At 31.8% G+C, this 15,267-nt stretch overlaps 1 protein-coding gene across 1 annotated transcript in view; it reads right to left on the reverse strand.

The window, feature by feature from the left end:
• The window catches only part of LOC120327766 (leucine-rich repeats and immunoglobulin-like domains protein 3), a 71,222-nt gene that overhangs the window by 45,121 nt on the left and 10,834 nt on the right, over nucleotides 1-15,267 (reverse strand). The window contains exons 3-4 of the mRNA XM_039394124.2: nucleotides 4,267-4,335; nucleotides 2,556-2,627 (exon numbers count right to left, since the gene is read on the reverse strand). Coding sequence (XP_039250058.2) covers nucleotides 2,556-2,627; nucleotides 4,267-4,335 — 141 coding nt within the window. The remainder of the gene's footprint in view (nucleotides 1-2,555; nucleotides 2,628-4,266; nucleotides 4,336-15,267) is intronic.

Genomic DNA, 15,267 nt, shown 5'->3' on the forward strand with positions numbered 1-15,267 from the left:
ATTACCAAAATCTGATAATTTTGTTTCAATCATTTTTTTTATTTTACTAGCTGGAAAAAATGAACTTGCCCAAGAATATTATATTTCCTCTCGTTCTTGGTATCGTTAATCAGATAATCTACCTTTAGTAAATTAATGATAAAAACACAAGGTTATTGCAGACTACGGTAATTTTGTGACAAAAAAATAAACTGATAAATAGCTCTGAATCAATTAATTCGTTTTGGTCATCTAAAATTATGTGCTCAACTTTTTCTGGTATCGTTTTTTTTATATGCTGGAAAACTAAAATAGACTATGAGTATGACATTTATACTTCTTGTCTTACTCGGTATTAATTACATAACAAAAACTAAAACTTTGGTCTAACTTTAGTAAATTAATGTTAAAAATACAAGGTTATTGCAGACCAACTCTGCAACGTAAGAATAAACCGCCAAAAATAGAAAAAAAATATATTTTAAATTTCAAATTGTGATTAATGTGACATATATTTTGAGCATGCATGAATTGTAGACGTCTTAAAATGGGAGTTGAAATATATTCATAAAATAACAAGTTACACAAACAGGGGATGGCTAAAATAGAATTACATTTTTGAGTATTGAATATTGTTTATATCAAAAATTGGCTCATGTTCTCCGATCATTATGGATAAAACTATACTTCATTCAACTTGTAATCATTGTAAAAAATATAAAAACAATCAAAATGAAGTTTATCTTGACTATTCTGCGTTGCTAAATTCAATTTTTTCAAAATTTTTGTTTTCAAATTCTTGAATATTCCGAACAGTTGCTGAAATAATACTTTCGATTATGAAATAAATAATACATATTACATCCTAATTTAGGTCATATTCAATGAAGACAAAATATATTTATCAAGTCTGAATTCGATAAAGAAGAAATAGTGGAAAATTGCTTGTAATATTCGGAAATGAAATGAGGGACTTTTTGGTCTGTGAGACTTAAATTGCTAAAAATGGTAATTTTTCAAATTTAATAATTTTTCCAAAAATCAAGAATTAGAAACATCAAATTAAATTCTTACGAATATTCAATTTGTATTCTGAATAGTACATTTTACAGCTATGGCAATCCTAGACACCAGGCATTAATAATATTATATTAATTTAAATAATTTTTTTAAAAAAGTTCTTTTTCCTATTTAAGACAATTTTAGACCAGACAAACTTTAATAATAGAATTATATTTGACTCATTTTAGGCAAATGTTTTCGGAGCGTGATCCCTCTGCCAAACCCTAAGTTAAATAAAAATCACAAAAGAAAAGATGGAAAATCAAATATTAGACTTTCTTTGATCAACCTAATATCAAGAAACTCCCAATAGTTCTTTTATACAACCCTTTTGCTCCGAATAAGACTCTGTATAGGCAGCCACTGATATTTACCGTGTTTCCCCGAAAATAAGTCCAAGTCTGAATTTTAGAATGATTTTAATATAAGCCCTCCCCGATGAAAAAGACCTGGTCGATAGCGCGAATTTTTTTTTGACCTAGTCGATAGGAAGAAATCTCTCCGACACGTTTTAAATGATTAATAATCTATGTTTAGCAGTTATTTTATATAAAAAGTTTTTCTTATTATTATAACAAATTCTATATTTCTGTCTGCAAACAAGAGTCTCTTTTTATACCGTATTTGCTCGTTTCGTAGCCCGGGCCCAAATTTTTTTAACCAAACTCACCACCCGCCCCTTATTCAAACCAGCCCTCATTCAAACACTGGCGCTTGTTATTTTTGAAGTAAAATTATACACAAAAATATATATAAAAAACATATATATATATCAAGATAAGATCGATCGTTACAATAATCAATATATTGTCATTTCCAGTTCTCAAGTATGATTTAAACGAGAACAACGAAAATTTTGACTTTCTACGCACCGCAGGCACAAATCCGCAAAAGAAAAAAGGTTTGCGACACCCTATCAATATTGAAACGACGCACTTGGGCGCCGCAACGCCTAGTTTGAAACCACGGTGTTACGTAATCAATGCTATCTGTTATGTAATTGGACACGAAGGCGTGAGTGTTATCTACCAGCATTTAAAATTCAACAGCGTTGTGACAAAAGCGCTTCTTATTTCCTATTGTTCTCTACCACTGTAAAATCAGCTTTTACATCGGGCGGTTATTCAAGCACCGGCCCTTATTTATTTTTATGTTCTGTTCACACGGGCAGCTATTCAAATGGGCCCGTAATCAAGATTGGGCGGTAAAACGAGCATATACCGGTATACGATATGTCCAGAGTTGTCGGAAAAGAATTGAATACTCAAATAGAATCAAAATTAGTTGGATTTAATACGAAAAACTCTGATTAATAAAAAGTTAAATAAGTTTGTAACAGGACTTAACACTTCGTATATCAGCTTGCTCAAAATTAAAAACAAATGAAAGAAAAGAAAGAACAATTCTAAGTCTATTAAAAGAATAAAATATGTTTGTATATCTCCGTATATATGTATATCTGCTTGTTCACAGCCTAGCTCAAAGTGAACAACGAATAAAATAAAAGAACTTACAATTCTAAATATGTGAGGTTTGTCTTCAGCCTGATGTCGGGTAGTGTGTTGAGTGAGCAGTGGTTAAGTGAGCTGGAATGAATAGATAATACAAATATGAAGAAAATAAGTTATGCTTGCTTAAATACCCCCCCCCCCCCCCCCCCCCAAAAAATAAAAAAATACATAAACAAAAAAAAACAGAACACATATTTTTTTAATTACTTTTATGAAAATGAAAAAAAATTATTTAATACTTGAACTTCCGTTTGTGTATGATATTACCTAAAAGTTTCAATAATCTAGGACGAATTTTCTCTATAATATGATCTGGAATCGTTTTCTGAAGGCCAACCTGTCCTCGGCCAAGATCAACTAAAAGTTTCAAAATAATCTACAATAGACTGTTGCAATACTATTCGATATAACAAAATAACATATCAAGACAATCCCTTCAATAAAAAAATTTTGTACTTTGGAAATGCAACTAAGTTGTAGATCAGCGGTTCTCAACCGGGGGCCCTCGGCCCCCTAAGGGGGCCACAGAGGAGTTGGAGGGGGGCCACAAGGATGGGCTAAAATCTGAATTTACTTTTCAAATTAAAAGAAATCTCAGTTTTTCCTTGTTTGCTGCTCAACAAGGTTATTTCACAGGGTGTTTTCGCTCTCTTTTGTGCAAATTGTTTTAACATAATGGGATTTGGAATCTATCAATGAAAATAACCCTATTAATACCTCTCAAATTATTAAAGTGGGGGCCATGAGTGCTAAAAGCCTCCGAAAGGGGGCCCACGAGTCATAAAAGGTAGAGAACCACTGTTGTAGATGAAAGGTAATTTTATTGTCTCTATTAAGTTTTGTAGAAATACAACAAAGGGGGTTTCCCCGTCATCATGCTACACTTTAATTGCTCAAGATGACAATACTGGAAATACTACTGATAGCCGCCCTTAATAAGGTCGATAATATCTGATAGAGAAACCACAACAAGGTAAACAATATGTCTTGAAGACAAATATACTTGGAGTAATCAGTTTGTTTAAGAAGATATCTCGTAAATCAGAACATTGAATAATCGTGCGACATGACATCGAGACAAGCGCTCCATTAAACTGGACAGGTGGTTGGATTATTGGTCTGAGTGAAATATGAGGTTGCAATTGCCTAGTCCTGTATTTTGCAACCTATGAGTGGCGAGGGCGGCTTAGTTTGAAACAAAGAATTAAACGTTATTCAGTTTATTTCCTAGTAAATTTTATTGTTTATTTTGTATTGAAGTGTTGCTCAATAGTACTGTATTCGTAAACGTGGGAAGTATAAAAGCATAAAAATTGGCATCAAAATGGCATTTGATTATGTAAAGCCACACATCTACATGCCGTTTAGTATTCGAGCATATCCTTCACAAGATTTTACAAAATTTATTTTTTGAAAAATTTGGGTTAATTGAATAAAAGATTGGGAACCGCTGGCCTAGACATTGAACATAACTATGTTCAATTGACAAATAAAAAGATTTTGGAACCAAAATCCCAGATAATGACTAATACGAAGCCTAATTCAGAGTGAAGGACAGTGTTCCCTCTGAAGTGTGCGCATGTCCGTGCGCACACAGCTTTCAGGGGCTGCGCACACGCATGGATTTACTGCGCACAGACATATTTCGATGTAATGTTCGTGTGATTGCTTGTACAATGCCTTGCTCGAAAAGAACTTGGAGTAAAAAACTTACATTTTATGTATTGAGTACGTTCCAGTGAGGTCTATTGTAAAATTTTGTAGTTTATTTCCACTGAGATCTCTGAAAAAGAAAAGAAAATTTTTGTAAAACATTAATAATATGAGCAAATTTTTTTACAGAAGTAACTAGAAAAAAGCAAGATTAACAAAGAAATAATAATTTTTGCGGTCCAGATATGTGTGTACCAATATGGAGGTAACTAATTTTGTTTGCCTACCCTACATCAAGTTGTGTAAAGGGATTGCAACCTATGAACAGGGGGTATATTCACTTGGCTAACACAGACAGTTCACAAACTCGTAGTAAAAGAACAAAATAAGGAAAAAAAACTTGAAATAAGAAAATTTTGATACGTCCATCAATTTTATTTTTCCAAATTAAAACTGTTCAGTTTCAAAATCAAAATTTAAATATGAATACTTGAGTGTTCATATATTAGGGGCATACCTATTGATCTTCACCAGTGGTTATATATTATATTGTGTGCTTAAGATACTGATGTAATACCTGCTTTGAACCCAAACATATTGGTGAAAAGCCCATAATTTAGGGATTAAAATTTCAAAGGTTTTGCGAAATTTTTGAAAAGGCAGAGTTTTCACACAATATTGTGAAAATATCTTCATTTGAATATTATTCCTGTTTAAAAAAAGGCCCAAATATGTCATAAAAGATCGTTACATATCATGGAATATCACTGGCTGATTGTAAATCGAATTATTTAAATAAAAAGCACGATAAGCGTCACAGAAAAAACATAGAAAATGGTTATGTATCGAATACTTTATTCAATGGATTCTTAAACTTTCAGTGTTATGGAGCCTCTAAAGAGGTTGACTCTAATATTTACAGAGCGCCGCAATGAATATATAAAAATTAAAACAGAAAAACACATTGTTATTTACCGTTTAATGTTCCTAATGAGTGAATTAAAATTACTTGAAACATATAGACAATGTCATATCTGAATTTCAGTTTGAAGCTAACTGTGTAAAATTTCAAATTTGCGATTTTTGTTTCCATGGACAGTAACACATTTAACCAAGTCAGTACTCTAATAAATAAGCGAATACCTCCCAGAGCCCCAAGGTTTCTCTCAAGGAGTCCTGGGGCATCGTACGAAGCATTTTAAAAACCTATGCTTTATCTGATATAAGAATCACAGATGGCTAAAACGAATAATTTACTATTTCGATACAATCTAAAATAATATTTTATAATATGGAGCATCGAATAAATTCTAAAATGGGTCACCTTCCAGAAAATTTTGAACAGAATATTGCAACTTCATAGGATTTGAATTTGTTAAACTTGAATCTCCAAGATACAGAATTTTCAAGTGTAAGAAATAAAATGTTTACTTTTAGTACAAGATGACAAGTTTTGAAATTCATTTAGGAAAAAAAATAGTTACCTAAAATTAAACTTTTAAAAAAGTAACAGTTTTGGTGAATAATGATAATACTAGATTTAAACTTTACTCTTTTGCTTTATTTAATTAACTTCACACATTAATTACACAAACACATGACTGGTATATTACATACCACATAATATATTGGCTTCTGTCTATGATGTAGCAGGAGCGGTAATACCCTTTTACCACAAGGATTAGGATAATTAAATTATATTTATACTTTGCCAAGTGAGTGGTTTTTGTGTAATCCAGCCAATAAAATGACTCAAATTTTTAAGACAGAAGAGACAGATGAGATAGTTTGATAAATTGGGCCGAGAGAAAATGAAAAATTTATTTGCCCTCAAAACAGAAACACATTTGCAGGTACTTTGGTTAAAGAGAATGTTACAAACACTAAAGCATCATCACCAAAGCAACACCCTCATACAAGCAGGTATGCAAGTAATAATTACTAAGTACCAAAAAATAATAGTACAATGATTACAAGTGTGTGGTAAAATAATCATACCAAAACATTCACAAAGATAGTAACAAGGGTAAAAAATGGGATTTCACCTTAAAAAGTAAGTCATATCAGTTTTGGAATAAATTTTTTGATCTTGAGAAATTTCTCTGAGTTCATGTATAGGTCTAAGTGCATTAGTGGTTCTCCTCAAATCTTCTAAAAGCTACATAGAGGATTAAAGATGGCACATTTTCTAATGGAATTAAAATCAAAGATTGTTCAAATAGATATCAAGGGTTTCTAGAAAAGTAAATGTTGATCTCAATCTCAAACTCAATTGAGTTTAATCCTAAAAATAAAATCTTATTTTGAAAATACCATGAAGACATAGGCGCATGTTAACCAGGTATTTAATTACAGTTCGAAGCAATATTTACTAGAATATTTCAAGATACGGTAAGTTTGAAAAATCAAAAACATTTGTTCTTCCAAAATTGCTTTTCCAAGTACTGCAATCTGTCCCGGGCTTAGCTACTAATTATGGGAGTAGTTTTCATTTTTATTCTATGAGTTATCTCTCTGAACAAGACACGAAGAAAGCAATGAATAGCAATAAAGTTAATAGAGTTTACAAATCAAAAAGTTAAGTTGTCCTATTTTTTAAGACAAAGTTTAGCTACTTTAGGAGACAAAGCCAATACAGTAATCAATATTTAAAAAATCCTTTATTATAAACTTTCTTAGCAAGTAGAAAGTCCAATTTTACGGCACCGTTAAAATTTTCAAAATATACGTTTTCCTTATTTTCTCAAGACAGATTTTTCAAGTTTAGCTACTTTGGAGTTAAGCCCTTAATATATTTAAAAATTATTATTTTAAAAACTCATAGAAATTAGAAAGTTTATTTTTACTGCATGGGTAAAATTTTCGCGCCTCTGTTATATGAATATCCGATTATCGTCAACAAATATGTGTGAGGCCAAGCAAAGCATTGAAGCATAGCTAAGGATTAGCTTTATTTACTATTACTAAGATTTTCACGGTAAATAGGGCTTATGAAACGATATAGTTTGTTCAAAGTTATGTAACCAGGAATAGTAATTTTTCACAAGGATATTTCATTTGTACATTAGAGCAGTGGTTTCCAAACTATGCAATGCAAGATAATTTTGATGGTCTCGGTAAATGATAATAATAAAATGAATAAAAAAAAATTGAGAAATATCAAGCCATCTCTGGAAATTATTTATCAGCTGTATCAGCACTTAGAAATCATTAATAAAGTGATAACAATTGTAGAGATTAACGCGAGGTTTGACCAGCAACATCAGACATTGAATCACGAAAATCGAGGAAACGATAGCATTTATATGTATATCGTTTTGTACCAACCTTAATATATAGTGATTTATGTATTTTCCCATATGAGCCCCAAATTTAAAATGTATTCAATATTTCATATTCAAAAATATTTTCTTAGAATATATTCAAAATAATAAAATACTCGGTTTCGACCATCCTTGGTTAACACGCTTAAAAATAGCCGGGGTGCGAAAAAAAGAGAGTTCAGACCAATAATAAGTCAAGCGTATCCCAAGCTTCGAACTATTTAACATAAATAAACAAAAAGATAACAGGGGCAAGGAAAGATACTGTTACTAAGCCGTATTTACTCTCTCACCTCAGAGCCTATTTCCCTGAAAGATCTTAAAACCATCAATAACCCATCTTAGTCCATCAATTAATTTAGATTTTGAAGTGGGAAATTTAACCCTCTACTGACCAGTGGGCGAAAAATTTTACTAAAACCAAAAATTGCTCAAAATGAATTATTCAAACACATTCAAACTTGATTATAAATCATATAGCAAACTCGAAATTTTTCATTTTGACTTCTGATACCAAAAAAAAGAAAGTCATTTAAAAAACTGTTTTTTTAAACTATTTTACATCGCTGAATTCAATTTTTGCTATTTAGAATGATTTGTGAAAATTTCTTTGTTGAACATGAATATGACACAAATAACAATACGTTCAGTATTTCAGTATAGAAATACATTATTTTAGAATGAGTTCAAATAGGCAGCCGTTCGGTTTAGGACTTCCCTAATTACACCTAATTTTACAAACATATTATTCTTATGACAATATTTTAAAATAAAATTTAGCAAGTCGAATAAAAACAGAATTATAGATTTAGAATAGAATTATGTGATTAATGTGTAATGTGAATAATATATTTTCAAACTATAATTTGAGTAATCTGTAATGTAAACAAGAATCCCTGCTTTATTTATATTAGCTTAAGATGAATATTTAATTATCTTCTGTTCTGACCATTAATTAATGCAATAAGGGGCAAAAAACCATTAGGAAGAGATTTTACTTATAAAGAGTAATCCATAATAACAGAACACAGGTCAATTGGAACAGAGAATATAACTTTTGTGCAAAGTGTCGTAGATTACTGAAACTTCTGGGTACCTTCATAAGAAATGTTTGGGTACAATTATACACAAACAGGAGTTCAAGGGTTAAATAAGTTTTCTTCATTTTTGTTGAAGTAATAAAGAAATTTATGGCTTTCGCTTTTTTTGGGTCACCTAGTACAAAAGTTAATTGTAATTTCTTTTCATACATCTGGATGTGGCTGAAACGGTTCTATAAATTCCGTAAGCCAGGCATCTGGTCGTGAAACCCTGAGTAAGATGGATTTCTGTATTGAGATAATGACATCTCATATTACCATCACCTGCCAGAATTTGCGAGTGTTTCGTTACGCTCCAGATGAATCGTTTTTTAATAAAGCTTCGCTCAAAATTGTGGCCGTTTCCGGACAGTTTTTGACACAAAAATGGTAGGATTCTCAATTGGGTATGTGGACTTGGGGTTTTATCAGTTAGCTGCTGAAATAGTGGCTAATAAAATACATTTTTTAACGAGAAATACTTGAAAAAATGTTTTACAGAATTTTGAAGACTAATTTTACTAAATTATTCCAATATACATGTTTAAATTTACATAAACTGGATATTATATATTAAAAAATTGGCTTAGGTTTTGTTATAAAATCTCTTTTCTAACCAGAAAGACTTAAAAATAAAAATTTCAAAGATTTTTGCAGACTAATTTAACTATCTATCGGTAAATTATTCCAATATATACGTTTAAATTACCACAAAAAATTACTTGAAAAACTGGAATAGATTTTACCAGTTTGATGACTAAGTAACTATTTATAATGTAAGGTTAAGTAATAGGTAAGGCATGAAAAAGTATCATATCAAAATAAAATGACTTTAATACCTAGATATTCTCATCAGACAAAACAAAAATGATTTGACAAAAATAATTTTTTTTTTACATTTCAAATGGGGGGGATGCGACCTGAACCCCCCAACCTCCCCCCCGCTGGGTATGTCCAAGTTTCTCTCTACCTTGTACAGTTCTCTTTTAAGAGATAACAGTACGAATTGCGGAATATGAAAATTAAATTACTTCAATAGTTTGACAAAAGAAAATATCAAACAAAAAGTTTCTGTGGGAAAACAAATCATAGTACCCGTGGAACGGAAAACGATATTACTAAAACAATGAAAATTAGAAACGTCTCGTCGTTCTGTGTGTGAAAACCTTGGAATAAAACAAAGAGTTTTCACACCTTTTAAGACAAAACACGAGACAGGATGAATAGAATGTCGATGAGCGACATAATGATTGTAAAAAAGGGTAAACGAAATTTGATCGCCGAACCAATTTAATTTGAAATCTGTGACATGTTGACAGTAACGACTAACGGTATCCTGGATTTTATATATTCACACTTGTCCCGATCATATACTCTCTTTTTACTACTTAACAGCTCATAGTCTATTTAAAATAGCAATAGTTGTACATATTAACCCCTGCCCATACAAAACAGGTTAAAAATTCATCTGAAATTACCCCACAATCATGTTTGGGGTTGGGTAACTTCAATTTGTAGTCCATCGTATGGTTGAAATATACACAACACAGGTCATGAGAATGGGTTGCCATTTTCAAAGAAGCAATCAGCCATAAATTTCAAAGAAGCTGAGTTGAATTGCAACATTGAACTGAAACTCCAAATGAAATAAATGAATAATGAACGGTTGCATGTTGCACATTCATGTTTAGACAATTATTGTCTTGCAACCTATCTCTAACATCAATATTAGATAGGGTTTTCATATTAATTCAGGAAAAAAAGCTGATAAAAAAGGTTTATATATTAATTAACACTTAGATTAATGTGCGAACCATCTTCCACATACTGTCACCCAATTTAATTATCTTATCTTATCATGACAGAATTCATAAATACCAGACAGGGCCCATACCCAGGAATTTTCAAAGAGGGGGCGTACTGAATTTGTAATTGTCGAAGGACGGAAAACGAGAGGGTTTTTGAGAGTCTGAAAAGCATTCAAGCTATGCGTAATTGCTATGTATTGTTCCTGAAAATGTTTTTTTTAATTTCGGGGACCCCTACGCCCCCGATACAAGAATACTCCGATATTGAGATGCACAGATTTCATTGTCAACAGAGGACAATCTAACTACCACACGTTGAAAATAGATGAAGCACAACCGGTGTTAGCAAAACGATGTAATACAGTATATCGCATATAAGTCGAGTTTTAAACTCAAAAAAGTTGCCAAACTAAAGTGTTGGCTTATACGCGCATCATCACACTAATTGTTATCATTTTCCTTAATGATTCTTTTCCGCAGGTGCGTACAGTGTGTTCAGATTTGCAGGGTCGACTTATATGCGAATTACCGGGATTATTAATTCACAGTTTTAGGGGTTCAGCTCATATGTCAGGGTATTGCTAACACTGGTTGTGCTCTATATACTTTTGAAATGAATATACCAAGCCAATCATGCGCTAACGAGAAGAGCAATGTGTCCATTTACAAGTCACGACAGTTCTGGATTTAAAAATGTTCAAACTTTCTAAATAAAAATCATTAATCTTTCTCAATTGTGAAGTGAAGGTTTCCTACTTGTTCACGGTTGATTAAGATTTCCTTTTACATTATTTACATCACCATGTCACGCTTGACAAAGCATGAAATTTATACAAACTTTGATTTTTTTTCTCGAAAACAGCATCTCAGATCATGTTTGATATAAATTAAAAATTTAACCTCTCCCAAGCTTGTTTCGACAATTGTGAGCGACCTGATTATAAGCAGGAGAAGATGTGATTTTTAAAATATACTCCAAAACTTAAACAGGTATGATAAATCAAAAACAAAATGATATAATGGTAATAATATAAAAATTGGTATGTCTAAAAATTCCATCTTATTACAACTCAATAGGAGGGAGGTGATTGAAATTACAAAAACCACATTTTGAAATGTAATAAGAAAAATAATTTTCCCAATCAAATTTTATTTCTATTAAAATTGTTTTCAACTTATTATGATATGATACTAAAATCTCAATACAAAAATTCTGTGTGGTATTGGAACTTAATCGACAAAAAAAAAAATTTCGTCAGAAAAAATTCGTCTTCTCATTAATAAGCCACAAAAATGAATAGCAAGAAAAAATTACTATTTTAAAGTAAAAATATACGGAACTGTTCAGAAACCCTATTTAATTGACATTCAATAATACTGCAAACGTGTGTAGAAATGCTATCAAGTCAATATAATGTATTTTAATAATTTTATTTCAATTTGAACCTGGAAATATGTGATTCAAATTATAAAATCAAAATTTTGAATCAATAATTTGTCCATCAAATGTTTTTTTCGTTTTATTTTAACTGTTTCCAATTTTTCAATGATTGAATATAAAAGTATGTTTAGTATAAGAAATTGTTTGACAAAAAAATTAGAAATCTTGTTGTTTAACTGGCATACAGTCCACATGTTTCACAATAGTGCTAAAAAGTGTGCAGCGAAGCTCTTGAATTATTTAATATAATGGTATGTCTATTAATATTTTTATTCCCATTATATTGAGCCACATAATGAGGAATAACGATAAAAGCACAGCAGTGGGATACTAAGGACTATTGTGTTGAGCTTTTTTTATTCCTTCTTCAGTTAAAACCCCAGAAATTATTTTTTCTCGAATAATACATGGGCGTTAGATAATGTGAACTATTATATCTGTGTTAAGTAAGGACAACGGATAAAGAAGTTATTTTTCTTTCCAATTTGAATTCATACCATGACCAATATAAATACCTCCACCCAGCAGGGCGCGGATTGATGAGGACATGGTTTTATTTAACCTACCAGCTTGCGTTCTTTTGTAATTCTGTTTTTCTAAGAATTTTTGCTCTGTGTGTTGCTTCCCATAATGGCCCAACTTGTGATTAAGTTAAAATAAACTAAATGTGAATATAATACTTCCAACTAGATTTAGTAAATAGACATGTATTTATCTGAATATTTTGCTATTTTGGACTTGACACAGAGGATACCAGGATATTGCGAACTGTACAAAGTTTGTACTGCCGTAGTATGTGAACCAAGATGGCGGACACCTGAACATAGTATGTGTAACAGGTTAGGGTTAGGTCATAATTTCAGGTACAAATACAACGGGAGTCACTTGGCTAGTTACCAAACTCGTAATAGAACTAAAATAAGGGAAATTTGAATAAAATTATGGCCTAAGCCTAACCTAGTACGCATACTATTTTCATGTGTCCGCCATCTTGGTTCGCATACTACAGCAGTACCCAAAGTTTATTATAATAACTTAAATTGACATTTATTATAATCTTCATATTTGCAATTATATCTTGTTTTGTCTGAAAAGTGAGAATATAATCTAATGGAAGCTCACAAATATAGTTTCTATTTCGTGGAAAGAGATTATGCTATTCTTATTCATCTTTATAATTCTATTTTATTTAGACATACTTGTGGCAACTGACAAATACAGATTCCAAGTAGAAGGTACACATGGAGGAAGTCCTGTATTTCAATACACGAAGCACTCGTACCTCCTGTATTATTGTCAATGTTCACTGTAATTTAATCTCGTAATTAATACCGTTTTTCACATATTTTTAATAAAATGGCTAAACGACTAAATATGAGCATGATGTTCGATATCATTCCAATCAGACATTCTGTAGCAATTCAAACAATTCCATTGCTATATTTTGAAGGCAAGGTGTAATAAATGCTTTAATGAAACAATGAATATTATTATGTTTACTTGTAATAAATCTGCACACTGTGTTAGAAATACATAAAGTCCATATTTATATTTGTAGGTTCCAAATAGTTTGATGTAGAAAATTACAATTCTTAATCAAAAACGACTTTTTTGTATGTTTTTTTGTTCTGTAGCCTTCGATTAGGAAAAATACAGACATGCTGGGATAGTATTACAAACCCTTCCACCTAAACACTCGAACATAGACACTTTGTTACAAAAAATCACTAAAAAAAATATAAAATTACAAGCAAGCAAGAAGGCCATGGCCGTGTTTACTATCGGTCGCTGGGAAAATCATTGAAGTGCCCCCAATTCTTACGAACGCTCGTTTGGAAGTGCCTACTCAAAACACTCGATCGTTTGAACGTGATAAGTCATTATTTTTCTCACGCCAATGAGTTAGGATTAGGGATGTTTAAAAATGTTGACAAAAAGAAATTTTACATTAAAAAATAGCTGGGTAAATGGGAAATATATCTCACAATAAATTTTGATAAATTGGAATAATATAATCTCTTTCCACCAAATAGTAAGTATATTTATGATCTTTTTTTAGATCATAGTCTAACTTTTTCAGATAAAAGGACTTGCAGTTCAGTACACAATACCCTTGTAGGCCTACAACAAATAAATTTTAAATTAGAATACTATAAACAAAAATGTCCAAAATGAAACCTTCAGAATTCGTACTAGCAAAATATAGTTTTTTTTTCTTTTTTGTCCAAGCATCACATGCTAAATGCTCAAAACAACTATTCTTAAAATTACCGTAAGTATTACCGGCATAGAATATAACCAAGTTTGAATGAATTTGAATATTCAATTTGTTTCAATTTGTGTCATTTTGACATATTTTACTGGAAATCATTGAACAATTCTTTCCAACATTTGCAATTTTTTAACACCAATACTCACCCGCGTGTTTCCCCAAACAATTTTGTATACAATGCTCAACCATGCCTTTCACCCTGAATAAGCCCCCTACAAGCAATCACTGATATCTAACAGTATGTGAGGTGCTACTATTACATTACGCAGTGGCGTAGCCAGGGGGATGGTTTTGCGGGTCGTAAAAAAAATAAAATCATTTTTCTGTATCATAGATAGCAATTTTCCGTAGCTTGAAATGCTTTTTAGACCCCAGGACGACTAAAAACACGCGTATTCTAGCATTCGATCGGACCCGCTAGCAGTTTAGATCTAACTTAGCAAAAAAAAATTTCAGAAGCCCCCACCCCACCCTTTGAAAATTTCTGGCTACGCCCCCGGCTGTACGGACTGAAATTTTCATGGTGCAACATTGCCTACCCAATTCAGTACCACCTGGCTGAGGTGACAGGCATCATATTTAAATCTACCAACACAGTTAAATCTAGTGCTTTAACTACTAAGCCATTGGTTCCCAGCATTTTGTGGCTCGCGAGTCCCTCCCGGAAGTTTTCAGGACTCATGGCCCCCTGTTATCCAGCAATGAAACTGGAAAGAACGGGGAGTTATTTTGTCAAGGAAAAAGATAAAACCAGTTTTGCGCCTAGCATCATGGCCATATGTCACTAAGCAATCAAGAACATAATTGTTTTTCTACAAAATAATTTCAAGTACACACTTGTGATTTCCTGGTAAATATGCAATAAGAGGAGACAATTTGACGGCAGGAATTTCAGGTTAATAAAAAGCATGCACAAAAGAATGTTGACACAATACGGAACAATATTTACACAATGCTCATATAAAAGTGCTGCTAAAATTATATCTGGTCATGGTTGAGAGAGTAAAAAAAAATGCAAATGTGTAGCAATTTTGATATGTTTTAAGCTTGGCCAAAAGTTTGGAAAATAAACCTTCAACGGACGTAGAAAGGACGTAGTAATATTTTACACGCACACAGAAATAGATTTTATCATAACC

This window comes from Styela clava, chromosome 7, assembly GCF_964204865.1.
Source record: "Styela clava chromosome 7, kaStyClav1.hap1.2, whole genome shotgun sequence".
Classification (NCBI taxonomy): domain Eukaryota; kingdom Metazoa; phylum Chordata; class Ascidiacea; order Stolidobranchia; family Styelidae; genus Styela; species Styela clava.